The following is a 12603-nucleotide window of genomic DNA, read 5'->3' on the forward strand; positions in this document are numbered from 1 at the left end:
CTACACAGTTACAAGATAATCGCCAATTGATATGGAATATAATTCTGCTTCCTAAAATATATCAATCAGATATCGTTTCTTCCAAGTATTCTATTCTTCATAGAATTCCTTCTTCATACATATATCTTCTTACGTTTATCTTGATCTTCTTTTCCTTTCAATCAGCCGTCTTCCTTATCTGAATGTTTCCTTTAAGTCCTGATATTATCTTCTGATAAATATCTCCTGAACCTTAAGTACTAATGACTTAAGTTCTGACTTCAGTATAAGTGCTGATTTCAGTTAAGTACTAATTTGTCCTGTTTAAGTAAGATCTGAAAACTAAACATAAATCATATTAGACATGACATTATCAAATATATCTAACAAGATATCTCTGAGATCTCTAGTGATACTTTGACTTATCGACATCTCTAATCTTCATGTCTTCATTTTGGTTTGTCGATATCTTTGAGTTCTCTAGTGCGTAAATGACTTGTCGATATCTCATAGATCTCTAGTGATATTTTGACTTACCGATATCTCTGAGTTCTCTAGTGGCTTATCTTGACTTCTCGATAAGTCATTCTAGAGTTCTCGAATGACTTCTCTATATGACTTGATTTGTGACTTGTAGATCTCTTGACTTAGAGTGTTTTTCCCAAAACAGATTTATTCAACTCCAAGATTCTTCACCCTTTCTTTGAGGCATGATCTTCATGATCTTCTTTCAGAGTTTATTCTTACGCTTGAGACTGTTTACAAAAAATACTTCAGTCTAATCTATTTACATTTTTACAGACTCAAATAATACAATACAAAATGCAAACTTAGATTATCATACAGCTTACTTAGGGCTGTCAATTTGACTTAGTCTTGTTATAACACAGGCATGTCTTGTACAATATGCAAGACAATCTTTGGTGAACAAGCTTTTGGGAGGAAGCTGTTAATACATCATGTTATACTCAGAATAGATATTTGGTGAACAAAAGTATTGGCAAGTCACTTTACTCAATCATGTCTAAGAAGAAGCCTACATTTAAACATTTTCATGTATTTTGGAAGCAAGTGCTTTGTGTTAAAAGACAATCTAAATATGTTGAAAAATTTGACTTCAAAGTATTTGAGGCTATCTTTCTTGGTTATTCATTGGAAATGACTGCTTACAGGGTCTATGTGCTGGAACAAAACAAGATAGTGGAGAGCACATATGTGACATTTGATGATGACAAGTATTCTGGCTTGGAATGCCTTGATGACAATGAAGTTAAAGCTTTAAAATTTGATAATCTCAACATTGACAGTGATTCTGAAGATGAAGATAAAAAGAATGCAGATAATAGAGAAGAAGAAGTTAGTGAACCAGTGAATTCTGCAAATGAGAATTCATCTCAAGACATAGACTCACCTGAATTTGATAGCACAAACTCAGGAGGAGAAAGAGATGATGCTTCTGCAAGTCATGTTAACAATGAAGAAAATGAGGACAACTCTAGTCATCAAAATCAACAAACCAAAAAATGGGACATGAGTCATACTAGAGACACTAATATTGGTGACCCTAATACTAGTGTGAGAACTAGAAGTGCCACAACAAATGAATGCCTCACTTCTTATCTCAAATTAAGCCTAAGAAAACTGAAGAAGCTCTACTTCATTCTGACTGGATAACTGTTATACAAGAAGAGCTAAATTAATTTGAAAGAAATAAAGTTTGGGAATTGGTTCTTGCACCAAGAAACAGAAGCATCATTGGAACAAAGTGGGTGTACATGAACAAAATGGATGAAAATGGTGTTGTTACCAGAAATAAAACAAGAATGGTTGCTAAAGGCTACTAAAAAGAAGAAGGAATTGACTATAATGAAACTTTTGCTTCAGTTGCAAGACTTAAAACAATAGGAATTTTTCTTGCATTTGTTGCACACTCAAATTTTAAAGTGTATCAAACGGATGTGAATAGTGTATTCCTCAATGGTGAACTAGAAGAAGAAGTCTATGTGCAACAGCCTCCTGGCTTTGAAGATCCAGAATTTCCAGATTATATTTATAGACTATTAAAAGCTCTCTATGGTTTGAAGCAAAAACCAAGAACAAGTTATGATACTTTGTCAGAATTTTTAATCAAGAATGGATTCACTAAAGGCACAATTGATAAAACTTTATTCTACAAGCAACATGGTGATGACATTATCCTAGTTCAAATCTAAGTCGACACTATCATCTTTGGATCTACTAATGAGAAGTTATGTCAAAGATTCTCAAAACTCATGCAGAGTGAATATGAGATGAGCATGATGGGAGAATTAAGTTACTTCCTTGGCCTTCAAGTTATTCAAAGAAGTGATGGAATTTTTATCAGTCAAACTAAGTATGTCAAAGATCTTTTGAAGAAATTTGGAATGGTGGATTGCTCACCTATATCTACTCCTATGTCTACAACTACTAAATTGGATGAAGATAAGAAAGCAAAGAGTGTAGATATTTCAAGTTATAGGGGAATGATTGGATCTTTCATTTATTTAACTACAAGTAGACCAGACATCATGTTTAGTACATGTCTGTGTGCAAGATTTCAAGCAAATACTAAAGAATCACATATAATGGTTGTCAAGAGGATTTTCAGATATTTGAAGGGAACTCCAAACTTGGGATTGTGGTATCCTAAGGGAACTGGTTTTGAAGCTGTTGAATACACATATGCAGATTTTGCTGGATGCAGGGTTGACAGAAAGGGCACAAGTACAAGCTGTCAATTTCTCCGTCAAAGACTTGTATCCCGATATATAAGATAACAGTTAGTGTCAAATTCCACAGCGGAGGCTGATATATAGTTGTTGGAAGTTGTTGTGCTCAAGTGCTTTGGATTAGAAACCAACTAATGGATTATGGACTAGTGTTGCGGAAAATCCCTATCATGTGTGATAGAGAGGGACTCCTAAGATTGCATAGCCAAAGAGTTATTTTGCCAATGACGGATTTATCGCCACAGACTTAACACTAGTGCATTATCTATAGTTGTTAATCATGTCAATCATTCTAGAACAAATCACATTGATGTAACGTACCATTTTATCATAGAACGTGCTACAAATGGTACCGTTGAGCTCATTATGTTCCAACATAAAACAGTTAGATGACATTTTTACTAAACCTTTGGATAAAGCAACTTTTACAAGACTTGTAAGTGAAACCGAAATGCTTAATTCTTCATCCTAAGACAAGAACCCAACTAGCATGTTGCATCAGAATAATTTTTAATGGATCAAAATTAATTTGATTTAATTAAGAATTAACTGAAATATGAATTATAAATATTTCAGAATTCTCTGTATATATATTTTTCAAAAACAAATCTAACTTGGAATTTTTTTAATTCCGAGAAAAGTTGTCCAAATGTCAACTCATATTATTGATATGTGAAATTGTTATAAAACAGAGTCATATTAAGCAAAAGTATGTACACAATTGGGTTCTCGATAAGTCTTAAATAACTTCTTGATAAGTCTTAAACGACTTCTCGATAAGTCTTTAAGGACTCCTCTATAGAGTTCTTGATATGTATTTTTATAACTTCTCGATAAGTCATGTAGAGATCTTGATATACTTATCGATATAGAGTTCTCTGCAATACAAATCTGGACTTCTCGATAACTCAAACTGGAATAATTTAATTCAATAAATTATTTCAATAAAATACTTTTGATATAAAATCTATTCTAATTTTGTGATATAATTCTCACAATATTATTTAGAATAATTTAGTCCTAATGAATAAACCGGGTATTTGTACAATATATCGATATGTCACTATCTTGTTCTCGATAAGAGTCAAGAAAATGACATCTCGATATGAGTTCTCTACACGTTCCATGTGACTTCTCGATACACTTTTTCACCGTTTCTAATTTTCTTTTTATGAAGTCACATCTCTACACTATAAAATACCCAGACATCTCAACATAACCCCTCTTTACGCCTGACCCCAGTGTACCTCTTAGGGTTTTCTTCATATTAAAAAGCTCATCATCTGTTATACAAATACCCAAATTAAGCTTGTAAACTAAATATTACAAACATACTACTTATACTATCATAAAAATTGAACAAATTTTCAACAAATATAAGTTGCCATTTTATTATGAAGCTATTAAATGTATGGAGCAAAAACTTTAAACTAGGTCTAAGTGTATACGAACAATCACATTTAAACTAAGTCTATATTTATGCGGGTAGATTTGCAAAAATGTAAAATTCAAATACTGACATGTCACATAAATGCATAATTATGTTTTCAAGAAAATCTCCCAATTTAGATGATCATATAAAAAAAATAGGTTAGCATCAACATTAACTTAAGGAGTTCAGTTATTACCAATATATTCTGGACATTCGTATGGATTAAAGGCGTTTTGATCTTCCTTGAACCTTGTAACCAACGATTTGTTCTTGACCGGTACCTTCAGTTAAGGTTTTTTTCAGTAAGGAAGGGAATCGTCTTTTTTAAAGGATAATGATAGTGGGTTATATATTAATCGAACCGGTCATCTACTTTATAAGAATTTAAACCTTTATTATTTTTAAATTACTCGAAATAAACTAACGTTCGTCTAACTGAGTTAATGGAACTCTATCGAATTTTAAAGTTCAGCCATTTTCGTGACAATTTCAATAATTGATCTATGTGTGCTAAAAAATGATAACGGTGGCCACTTTACCGCAATTAGGCTCTGTTTGGGATTGCTGTTAAAAATTGATGTGATGTTAGAAAAAGAGCTGCTGAAAAAAGTACTGTTGTAAAAATCAGATGACTATTTGATAATTTTTTTGATAAGTATATGTTTTGATGCAAAAAATAAAAAATAATAATGCTTTTGCTAAGGTTTGATGATAAAATCATCATCTACTTCCCGCAACCACTAAAAAGCAGCTTTTTCTAAAAGTATGGGGGCACTTGCTTTCTGTAACAGCAGCTTTTAGGCCAAAAACACTTTTCTGAAAAACAGCTTTTAAATTTTACCAAACAATATTTTAACTGCTTTTCAACGAAAAACTGCAGCAATACCAAACACACCCTAAGTGTTTTAGGAAACATTTTCCACCCTAAGTGTTTTACGAAACATTTTCCTGATTTATATGATTTTCTTTTTTTAATTTAGGATTTTCCTGATTTACATGATTTTTTTTTTAATTTATGGAAAAAAGAAAAGGGGGAAGAGAGAAACCCTGGGGGTGGAAATTAGGGCTGTATAAATAAGAAAAGGAGAGAGGAGGGGTTGGTGCGCAGCCTCGGTGTTGGTACTACTATTTTACCCACCTTTTAATTCAAATCCCTACAAACCCTAATCCCCAAATCAATCGAACCACCACCATGTCTGACGAGGAGCACCAGTTCGAGTCCAAAGCTGATGCTGGCGCATCCAAGACTTATCCTCAGCAAGCTGGTACTATTCGCAAAGGTGGCTATATCGTCATTAAAGGCCGCGCTTGCAAGGTCCCTCTTTTATTAATCACCCCCTTTTGTATTAGTTCTACTGATGATGCTCTGTTTTTTTTATTTTGTTGATTTAGGTTTAGTGTTTATTGTTGATACTGGCCTAATTGGGGCTTTTCGTTGTTTTGCAAATCTTAGATCTGTTTATTTGTTATCTTTTGTTTTGTTTATTATTATTGATTTTTAGGTTCTGTTGTTGTAGAAATGCATCTTAATCGTGTTTTTTTTGTGTATGTGTGAATTGACTTTTTTTTTTTGCGTAATTGGATGGATTAAGAATTGCTTTGAAGCAGATGTATGATGGGATTTGGTGAAATCTAGTTTACGTTTTGAAATGGTTTTCTGAATTGATTATATCTGGATTTGTATTTGTATTGTTTAATTGGGTTGTCTTATGGGGGTATTTGGTTTGTGATTGAGTCTGGTTAAGAGGATTCAGAACTTCGATCCCGATCCCATTTTGTTAGTGTCTGGTTGTTTAGAATGGTCTTGTGTGTTAGTTTTTGGATTTCTGATTTGGTTGTTTGGAATGGGAACCCTGTTCTTATACTGTTTGTTCCTATGCCTGTTCGCATCAACCATCCAAACGCCGCCTAGATTGTGCCATTGTGAGATGACTTGTTCTTTTTTTTTGTGTTTTTCTCAAGACATTTTTGGATGTATTTGTTTTGAGTTATTTTGGCGTAGTTATTTTAAGGTATGCTTATAGACTTGTATTAGTGTTGCAGGTTGTAGAAGTTTCTACTTCCAAGACTGGCAAGCACGGTCATGCTAAATGTCACTTTGTTGCTATTGATATCTTCAATGGAAAGAAGCTTGAAGATATCGTGCCATCTTCTCACAATTGTGATGTAAGAGAACACTCTAATATTTAACTTTAGTCATGGATATATATCTGGAATTAGGATTTATAAATAAGTTCTATTCTTTTTCAGGTTCCCCATGTTACTCGTACCGACTACCAGCTGATTGACATCGCAGAGGATGGATTTGTATGTTTATTCTTTCGACATTTGTAAATTGTAAACTATATTTATGGTATATTTTGTGACACTAAGTTTTTTGATTAACTTTTACAGGTGAGCCTGCTCACCGACAATGGTAATACAAAGGATGATTTGAAGCTCCCAACTGATGAAACTCTCCTCACTCAGGTGCGTTTTCTTATATATTTTGTGTGAAACTTGTTTTTGACATTCTAAACCAGATGGGATCTAGATTTGTTGGATGTAACACATTTTTAGCCACCAACCATCTTTTGAAATATAATTTGTTTATATTTATTGATTCTTGGAGGTGTTGGAATTTAAGTTCTAGAAATGTATGCCAATGGTTCTTTTCTACATCAGCAAACAATGGAACAAAGTTCATAAAAACTGAAGCCAAATGTATGCTGTAAATTTTTAGATTTTTGGGGAAGTGTACTGTTTCTGCTAGCCTAGTACTAAATCCCTTGACTTTCCCTTCATGGTTTGTTTGTTGTGCATTCTCGACTATATAATGGTGCAATTTGCAGTCTAATGCTACCTAGTGTTCCGTGATTTGCTATCCTCAAAATTATTTGTATTTGGGATTGACTGTTGATTGTTCTTTTGTTTTATTAAATGAGCAGATTAAGGATGGTTTTGCTGACGGGAAAGACTTGGTTGTGAGTGTGATGTCTGCCATGGGAGAAGAGCAGATCAATGCCCTTAAGGACATTTCAAAGTAGCTTCCTGTTTATCATCAAACTATTTGGATTTCAGCTAAGGTGTTTAATTTTGCAATAGTATTGAAATTGCAGCTGCGACTGCCTGCCTATATGGATTTATACGGTAACTGTATCTCTGGTTTGTTTAAGCACTATGGTTTTAAAAGTCCCAACTTCTTTCTTTTTAGCTGGGCTGATTTCTCCTAAAATGATATCCAACTATTAATACAAATTAGTATTTTCTGCGTTACCTCATACTGGCTCCCTACGATACCTACTACCTAGAGGTGTTTTGAGCCTTGGGAAGGAAAAATTCCTATTTTTTTAAGATTCTTGCTTTTTGAAAATTAGAAGATCCGGAAAGACCCTCACACAAACTATGCAGAACATGTCCTTTTTTCATTACTTTCTCTTTCCTTTGAGAAAATTTTACACCTTTTTTATTTCTGCTCCCTTCTCTCATATAAAACAATGTTGAAGGTAGAGTAGAATGTTGATGTACTTAGTCCGGTCATATGATGTGAAGTATAGAACATAACTATTTATAAAGATGTACTCCCCTTTTACTCCATTTCAGAAAGTGAAAAGGAATAAGATGGAAGTGTTGCTTGAAGAGAATTGAAACTAAACCATTTGGTATTTGAGATTTGACAAACAAAATTGATTAACTTCTACCTTAAGGTAGGGCCTAGAACCTCGCATGTTACAAGTGCATCACATCAAACCCAAGTAAGAAGTCAGTTCTGGTTTGCTGGCCATTTGACCTGTTCTATATTTTAAAAATCAATACTTATTTTTTTTTAATTTTTTAGAGAAACTCTCGTATTCATTTTTTATTTCTGACATACGGGTATTTAAGTTTCTATGTACTGTATCATTACATTTAAATTTCATTTTTTTTACATTTTCGACACAAACAATCTATTACATCTTGAACTATCTGACAAAAAAAAAGAATTAATATATGAACAAAAGGTAAGTTTTTAAGTTCTCTAATAAGTTATCTTGCTACTTTTGTTTAATATATACTCCCTGTATTTTTTATTATTTTGCGTTTTGACTTTTAAAACATAATTTTAGACACTTTTAACCGTATAGCTAAATTAATTTTTTTTCATGTGAATTAAAATTTTAATTGCGTATTTTTATTCACAAAAAAATAAAAAATATTTATTTTAGCATTGTGGTCAAAATATTTAAAAATGTATGTCAAAAGTTAAAGTTTCAAAATTTTAAAAATAGAGGCATTAACTTATATTCGATACAAAGAGTTACACCCCTTGTTTTATCATTACAAGTTTCTCCACGATCAGCAAAATAAAATAAAGATTAATAAACGAAAGTCGAATTAATATAAAACAATATTATATGTTTCGATATCTAAACTATTTGCTCTTGTAATTTACTCCCCTTGTCCTGCTCATTTTTTTACAGTTTTTTCTCATGTTTACATGCATTTTAAGACTAATGCATTTGAAAATTAATATAAAATAGAGTAAAGTGCACGTCATGAACCCACATTTAGGCTCTCAAATCATTTGAGATACCAACCTTCGAAACTAGCACATATACTCGATATTCATATATGTCAAATTTAACTATGTCAATTTGAGCGAGGGTAAATGGATCAATCAAATAAAAATAATCAATTGGAAGTTTTCTAAATCAGATGCAAAGCTCTCTTGATTATTACTCCTTTATTCCATTTATTTTGACCACATTTCCAATTTGGATTGTTCCGAAATGTTTGTCCAATGTTGTAAATAAGGTAAATCAACTCTTATATACGTTAAAATTTTACTTATATGATAATATTTAAGTTTAGTGATGAACATTATGAAATAAATATAGTTTTTTTTTACAAATGCAGAAAACTTTCATTAACTTCAATCTAATTAAGTCGGGACAAATCCCCAACTGTCGATACAACCAGGTGGTAAAACAAATATCATACTAAAAACAATTAGATGATTTGTTTTCTGATCGTTTAACACATAGAATTTAAAAATTCTTGAAATTAAAAACGAAATCAAAGACATCCCGAGCAATCCAAATTGTACCAACATCTCTGAAAATAGCAACATCGCAATTGACCATATCACATAAAAACCATTGTTAGCCCAATGTTCAAAAACACCAATCACTGAGATTGGAAATCTACTTGCCGGACACCGGCTATAGACATGCCGAAAACACCCCAGCTATCTACATGCCGGATACCAGCTATAGACATGCCGAAAGTGTAAACACGTGAAAGATGAACAATCTTTGGTTGTGAAAGGTGAGCTCTTGCAATAATCAACACCGCTCCAGATTCGACGCAGGCTTTGCAGATCACCAAGAATATCAATAAACTCGTTATCAACCGATTCAACACGAAATAAACCCAACCATAATTAAACAAAAACATAACAAAGCACTCCAAAAGTAGAGACAAAACACACACTCCAAAAGGAGAGACACACAAACACCCAAAAAATTGGATTTTATTGAAGGGAAATTAATAAGGACAAAAGAGAATGAAGGGTTGGGGCTTTTCACCGGTGAAAACCAGTGGAAGCCCCTTGATTTACTTGAAAATAAACAAACCCTAGGAGATGAGAGGAATGAGGCGGCTATGTTTTACTATCAGTCCTTTTCCTTTCTCCTTTTAATTATTGCAAATAAAAATGTGGGTTTTGATTGATCAACAAAATAAATGAGAGAGGGAGCAATACTTAATCTTTTCAATATATAATAGGAGAACAAGGAGATAATTTGATGAAATTAAAAAATCTCATTGAAAAGACTAAAATACCTCTATTTTTAATATTTATATTAAAAATGTGGTTTGTGAGAATTGAACCCAAGTTATTTCATTCACATATACATCCTCGTACCACTACACCATATTGTCACTTCAGTTTTTTATCATACACATAATATCTAAGTGTGTTAAATGAATATTTTATTTAACTTTAAAGGTAGTTACTTGAATTCCAAAAAAAATGGTCTTTAATTGAATATTTGAACAGTTAATTTTAAAAAACTTAATTCCAAATATAAAGTTAGGCATAATACATAAATGAATTATTATCTTATTTATTAATCATTTTTAGTTTGAAAATATATCTTATATATTTTTAACATATTTTTTTATAATAAAAAGTAATTAAAATGCATATATATATTTATTTAAAAAAATATTGAAAATAGAATCGCTTATATGTAAATAATCTATATTATTATTACATATTTAGATAAGTTCAAATTATAATAAGTCAATGCATTTTAGTTTGTTTCGAATTTGAAATCAAAACTTGGCTTATTGTTAAAAAAATACTCAAAATTTGACTACATGACCCGGCCGAAAAACATCGACATATTTTATGTTTAGTAAATTTAAATTACAAGCTCGCAGAAAATATATTATCAATAATGTGAAATATTTTAATGGCTTATCTTAATATAAATTAATGTATTTGAGGTCTTGATAGGATCAAGTCAATTGATATTAAAATTACTAAATTCATTGGTAGCGTAATTGTTCTTGGGAGTTGTCCCGATTTTAAAAATATCGAAATATGATATAAGATCTCACGAGATTTGTTAAAACTACGATGATATATTAAATATATTTATTTTTCATTTTTCACTTGAAAAAACCATCACTCAGAGGTAGTGCCCAACAATGGTTCTCCAAGTTGGGACCGGCTAGCATAAGGACGTGGCGGCAATTGGAGGACTTGTTCGTCAGACAATTTCAGTCCACCCTCCACTACTCACCTCCTATGGCCACGTTAGCCAACATCAAGTAAAGGGAGGGGGAGCCCCTAGCAGAATATTTTCTTCGGTTTAACGCCGAAGTCCCCAAGGTGAGGGGAGCCAGTGAGGAGACTTTCAAGAATTTCTTGATAGCAGGGTTGAAAGAAGGGTCGAAATTCTGGAAGAGCCTCCAAGCGAGCGAGCCGAGAACCTTGGCCGAGTTCTATGAGCAAGCTGAACCCTTTAAGAGGTTAGAGAAGTCGATGAGAGAGCTGAAAATCAGCGAGAATTATCGAGATAAAAGAGACCGGTCTTCAAGCCCCGATGAAAGGAGAAAGACGTATCGGCGTAGCTCAAGCCCCAAAAAGTTTGCCCGAAGTAAAGAGACAAACAAAGATTCGGGGAGACCTTATACAAGCAAATGGCAGACACACACCCCTCTGGTAGCCTCTATCGACCACATATATGCTACCTATGCTGGGAAGGGGGTATTCAGGAAGGCAACCCCTCTCACAGACTATAACAAGAGGGACACTTTGAGGTATTGTGCATACCATGAGGCCACGGGGCACGATACAGCTGATTGCAGACAATTAAAGGATGAAATTGAGACGCTGATAAGGCAGGGGAAGCTGACAGAGTGGGTGGTTAAGGAGGTTCGAAGGCACAAAACTGATTATCATACAGTCCCTCATCCACCTCCAGAAGATAAAGAGAGGGTACCTCGGGCCGGAAGCATTCATATTATTTTAGGCAGGTCTCAAATTGGTGGAGACAGTCGGAAGGCGATGGACAAGTATGCTCGGAAAGCAAAGGACAAGCCCCTCACCAACGTCAATCATCTGAGCCAGAGGCCGCCGAAGCTTTTTGAAAGGGAAGCTGATGACATCGTATTTAGGGAGAGCGATGCAAAATGGGTGCATTACCCTTATACAGATCCCCTGGTCATAAAATTGAAGATTGGGACGGTGAATGTTCACCGAGCAATGGTGGATAACGGGAGCTCAGCTGACGTTTTAACTTATGATGCCTACAAGAAGCTAGGACCGTTGGACAAAGAGTTAACCTCAACAGGGGGACACCTGTACGGGTTCACGGGAAACTCGATCGGGGTGAAAGGGACAATTCGGCTCCCGGTGACCATAGGAGAAGAGCCTTATGTGGCCACTCAGATCGCTATGTTTACAGTAGTAGATCAGCCTTGTGCCTACAACGTTATAGTGGGCAGACCACTTATGAGGGTAATGAGGATGGTGACCTCAATTCACCACATGACGGTAAAATTCCCAACCCCCATGGGGGTCGGCTTCCTAAAGAGTTGTCAATATGAATCAAGGGTTTGTTACAACCAGGCACTCAGGGCAGCCGAGTAAGGAAATGCCTCAAGGGAGATAACTGAAGCGGGTGAGTGCGACGTCCTCATGGAAGAAGCAGAGGGCAGGAAGAGAGTACGTCCCGAGGGACACGAGACTTGTAACTTGATTTCAATCGAGGAGTTGCCCGAGAACTATTTTGAGCACATGGGGATTCAGGTGGAACCGCGCCCAGGGGCCTTTCTAATGGAAGCCTCTCAGCCCATCATGTTGATACAAGAAGGGATTGTGGAGGAAGCGAGTGATGAAGAAGAGAGCCTGGAACAAATCGCTGCAAGGCTCAGGAAAGGGAAATGGACATGCAAAGAAACGACAACAAC

General features: G+C 34.3%; 2 protein-coding genes across 2 annotated transcripts; both read left to right on the plus strand.

Moving 5' to 3' along the window:
- The first annotated feature begins 5215 nt into the window (after positions 1–5215).
- Positions 5216–7416, plus strand: LOC141723607 (eukaryotic translation initiation factor 5A-4-like). The gene is made up of 5 exons (XM_074525449.1): positions 5216–5476; positions 6205–6327; positions 6412–6468; positions 6556–6630; positions 7089–7416. The coding sequence occupies exons 1-5, from the start codon at positions 5354–5356 to the stop codon at positions 7185–7187; spliced, it is 477 nt and encodes a 158-aa protein (XP_074381550.1). The 5' UTR covers positions 5216–5353; the 3' UTR covers positions 7188–7416.
- Positions 7417–11173: 3757 nt separating this feature from the next.
- Positions 11174–12283, plus strand: LOC141659904 (uncharacterized). The gene has a single exon (XM_074466837.1). It carries the CDS (start codon positions 11174–11176, stop codon positions 12281–12283), a length of 1110 nt encoding a protein of 369 aa, XP_074322938.1.
- The last annotated feature ends 320 nt before the right edge of the window (positions 12284–12603 follow it).

Source organism: Apium graveolens, chromosome 5 (genome assembly GCF_009905375.1).
Source record: "Apium graveolens cultivar Ventura chromosome 5, ASM990537v1, whole genome shotgun sequence".
Lineage (NCBI taxonomy): Eukaryota > Viridiplantae > Streptophyta > Magnoliopsida > Apiales > Apiaceae > Apium > Apium graveolens.

Excerpts from the sequence above, each read along its gene's own strand:
- LOC141723607 (XM_074525449.1), top strand. The coding sequence starts at position 5,354 with ATGTCTGACGAGGAGCACCAGTTCGAGTCCAAAGCTGATGCTGGCGCA. Across the intron at positions 6,328-6,411 it reads CATCTTCTCACAATTGTGAT|GTTCCCCATGTTACTCGTAC; the intron begins GTAAGAGAACAC and ends ATTCTTTTTCAG. Across the intron at positions 6,631-7,088 it reads ATGAAACTCTCCTCACTCAG|ATTAAGGATGGTTTTGCTGA; the intron begins GTGCGTTTTCTT and ends TTAAATGAGCAG.
- LOC141659904 (XM_074466837.1), top strand. The coding sequence starts at position 11,174 with ATGAGAGAGCTGAAAATCAGCGAGAATTATCGAGATAAAAGAGACCGG.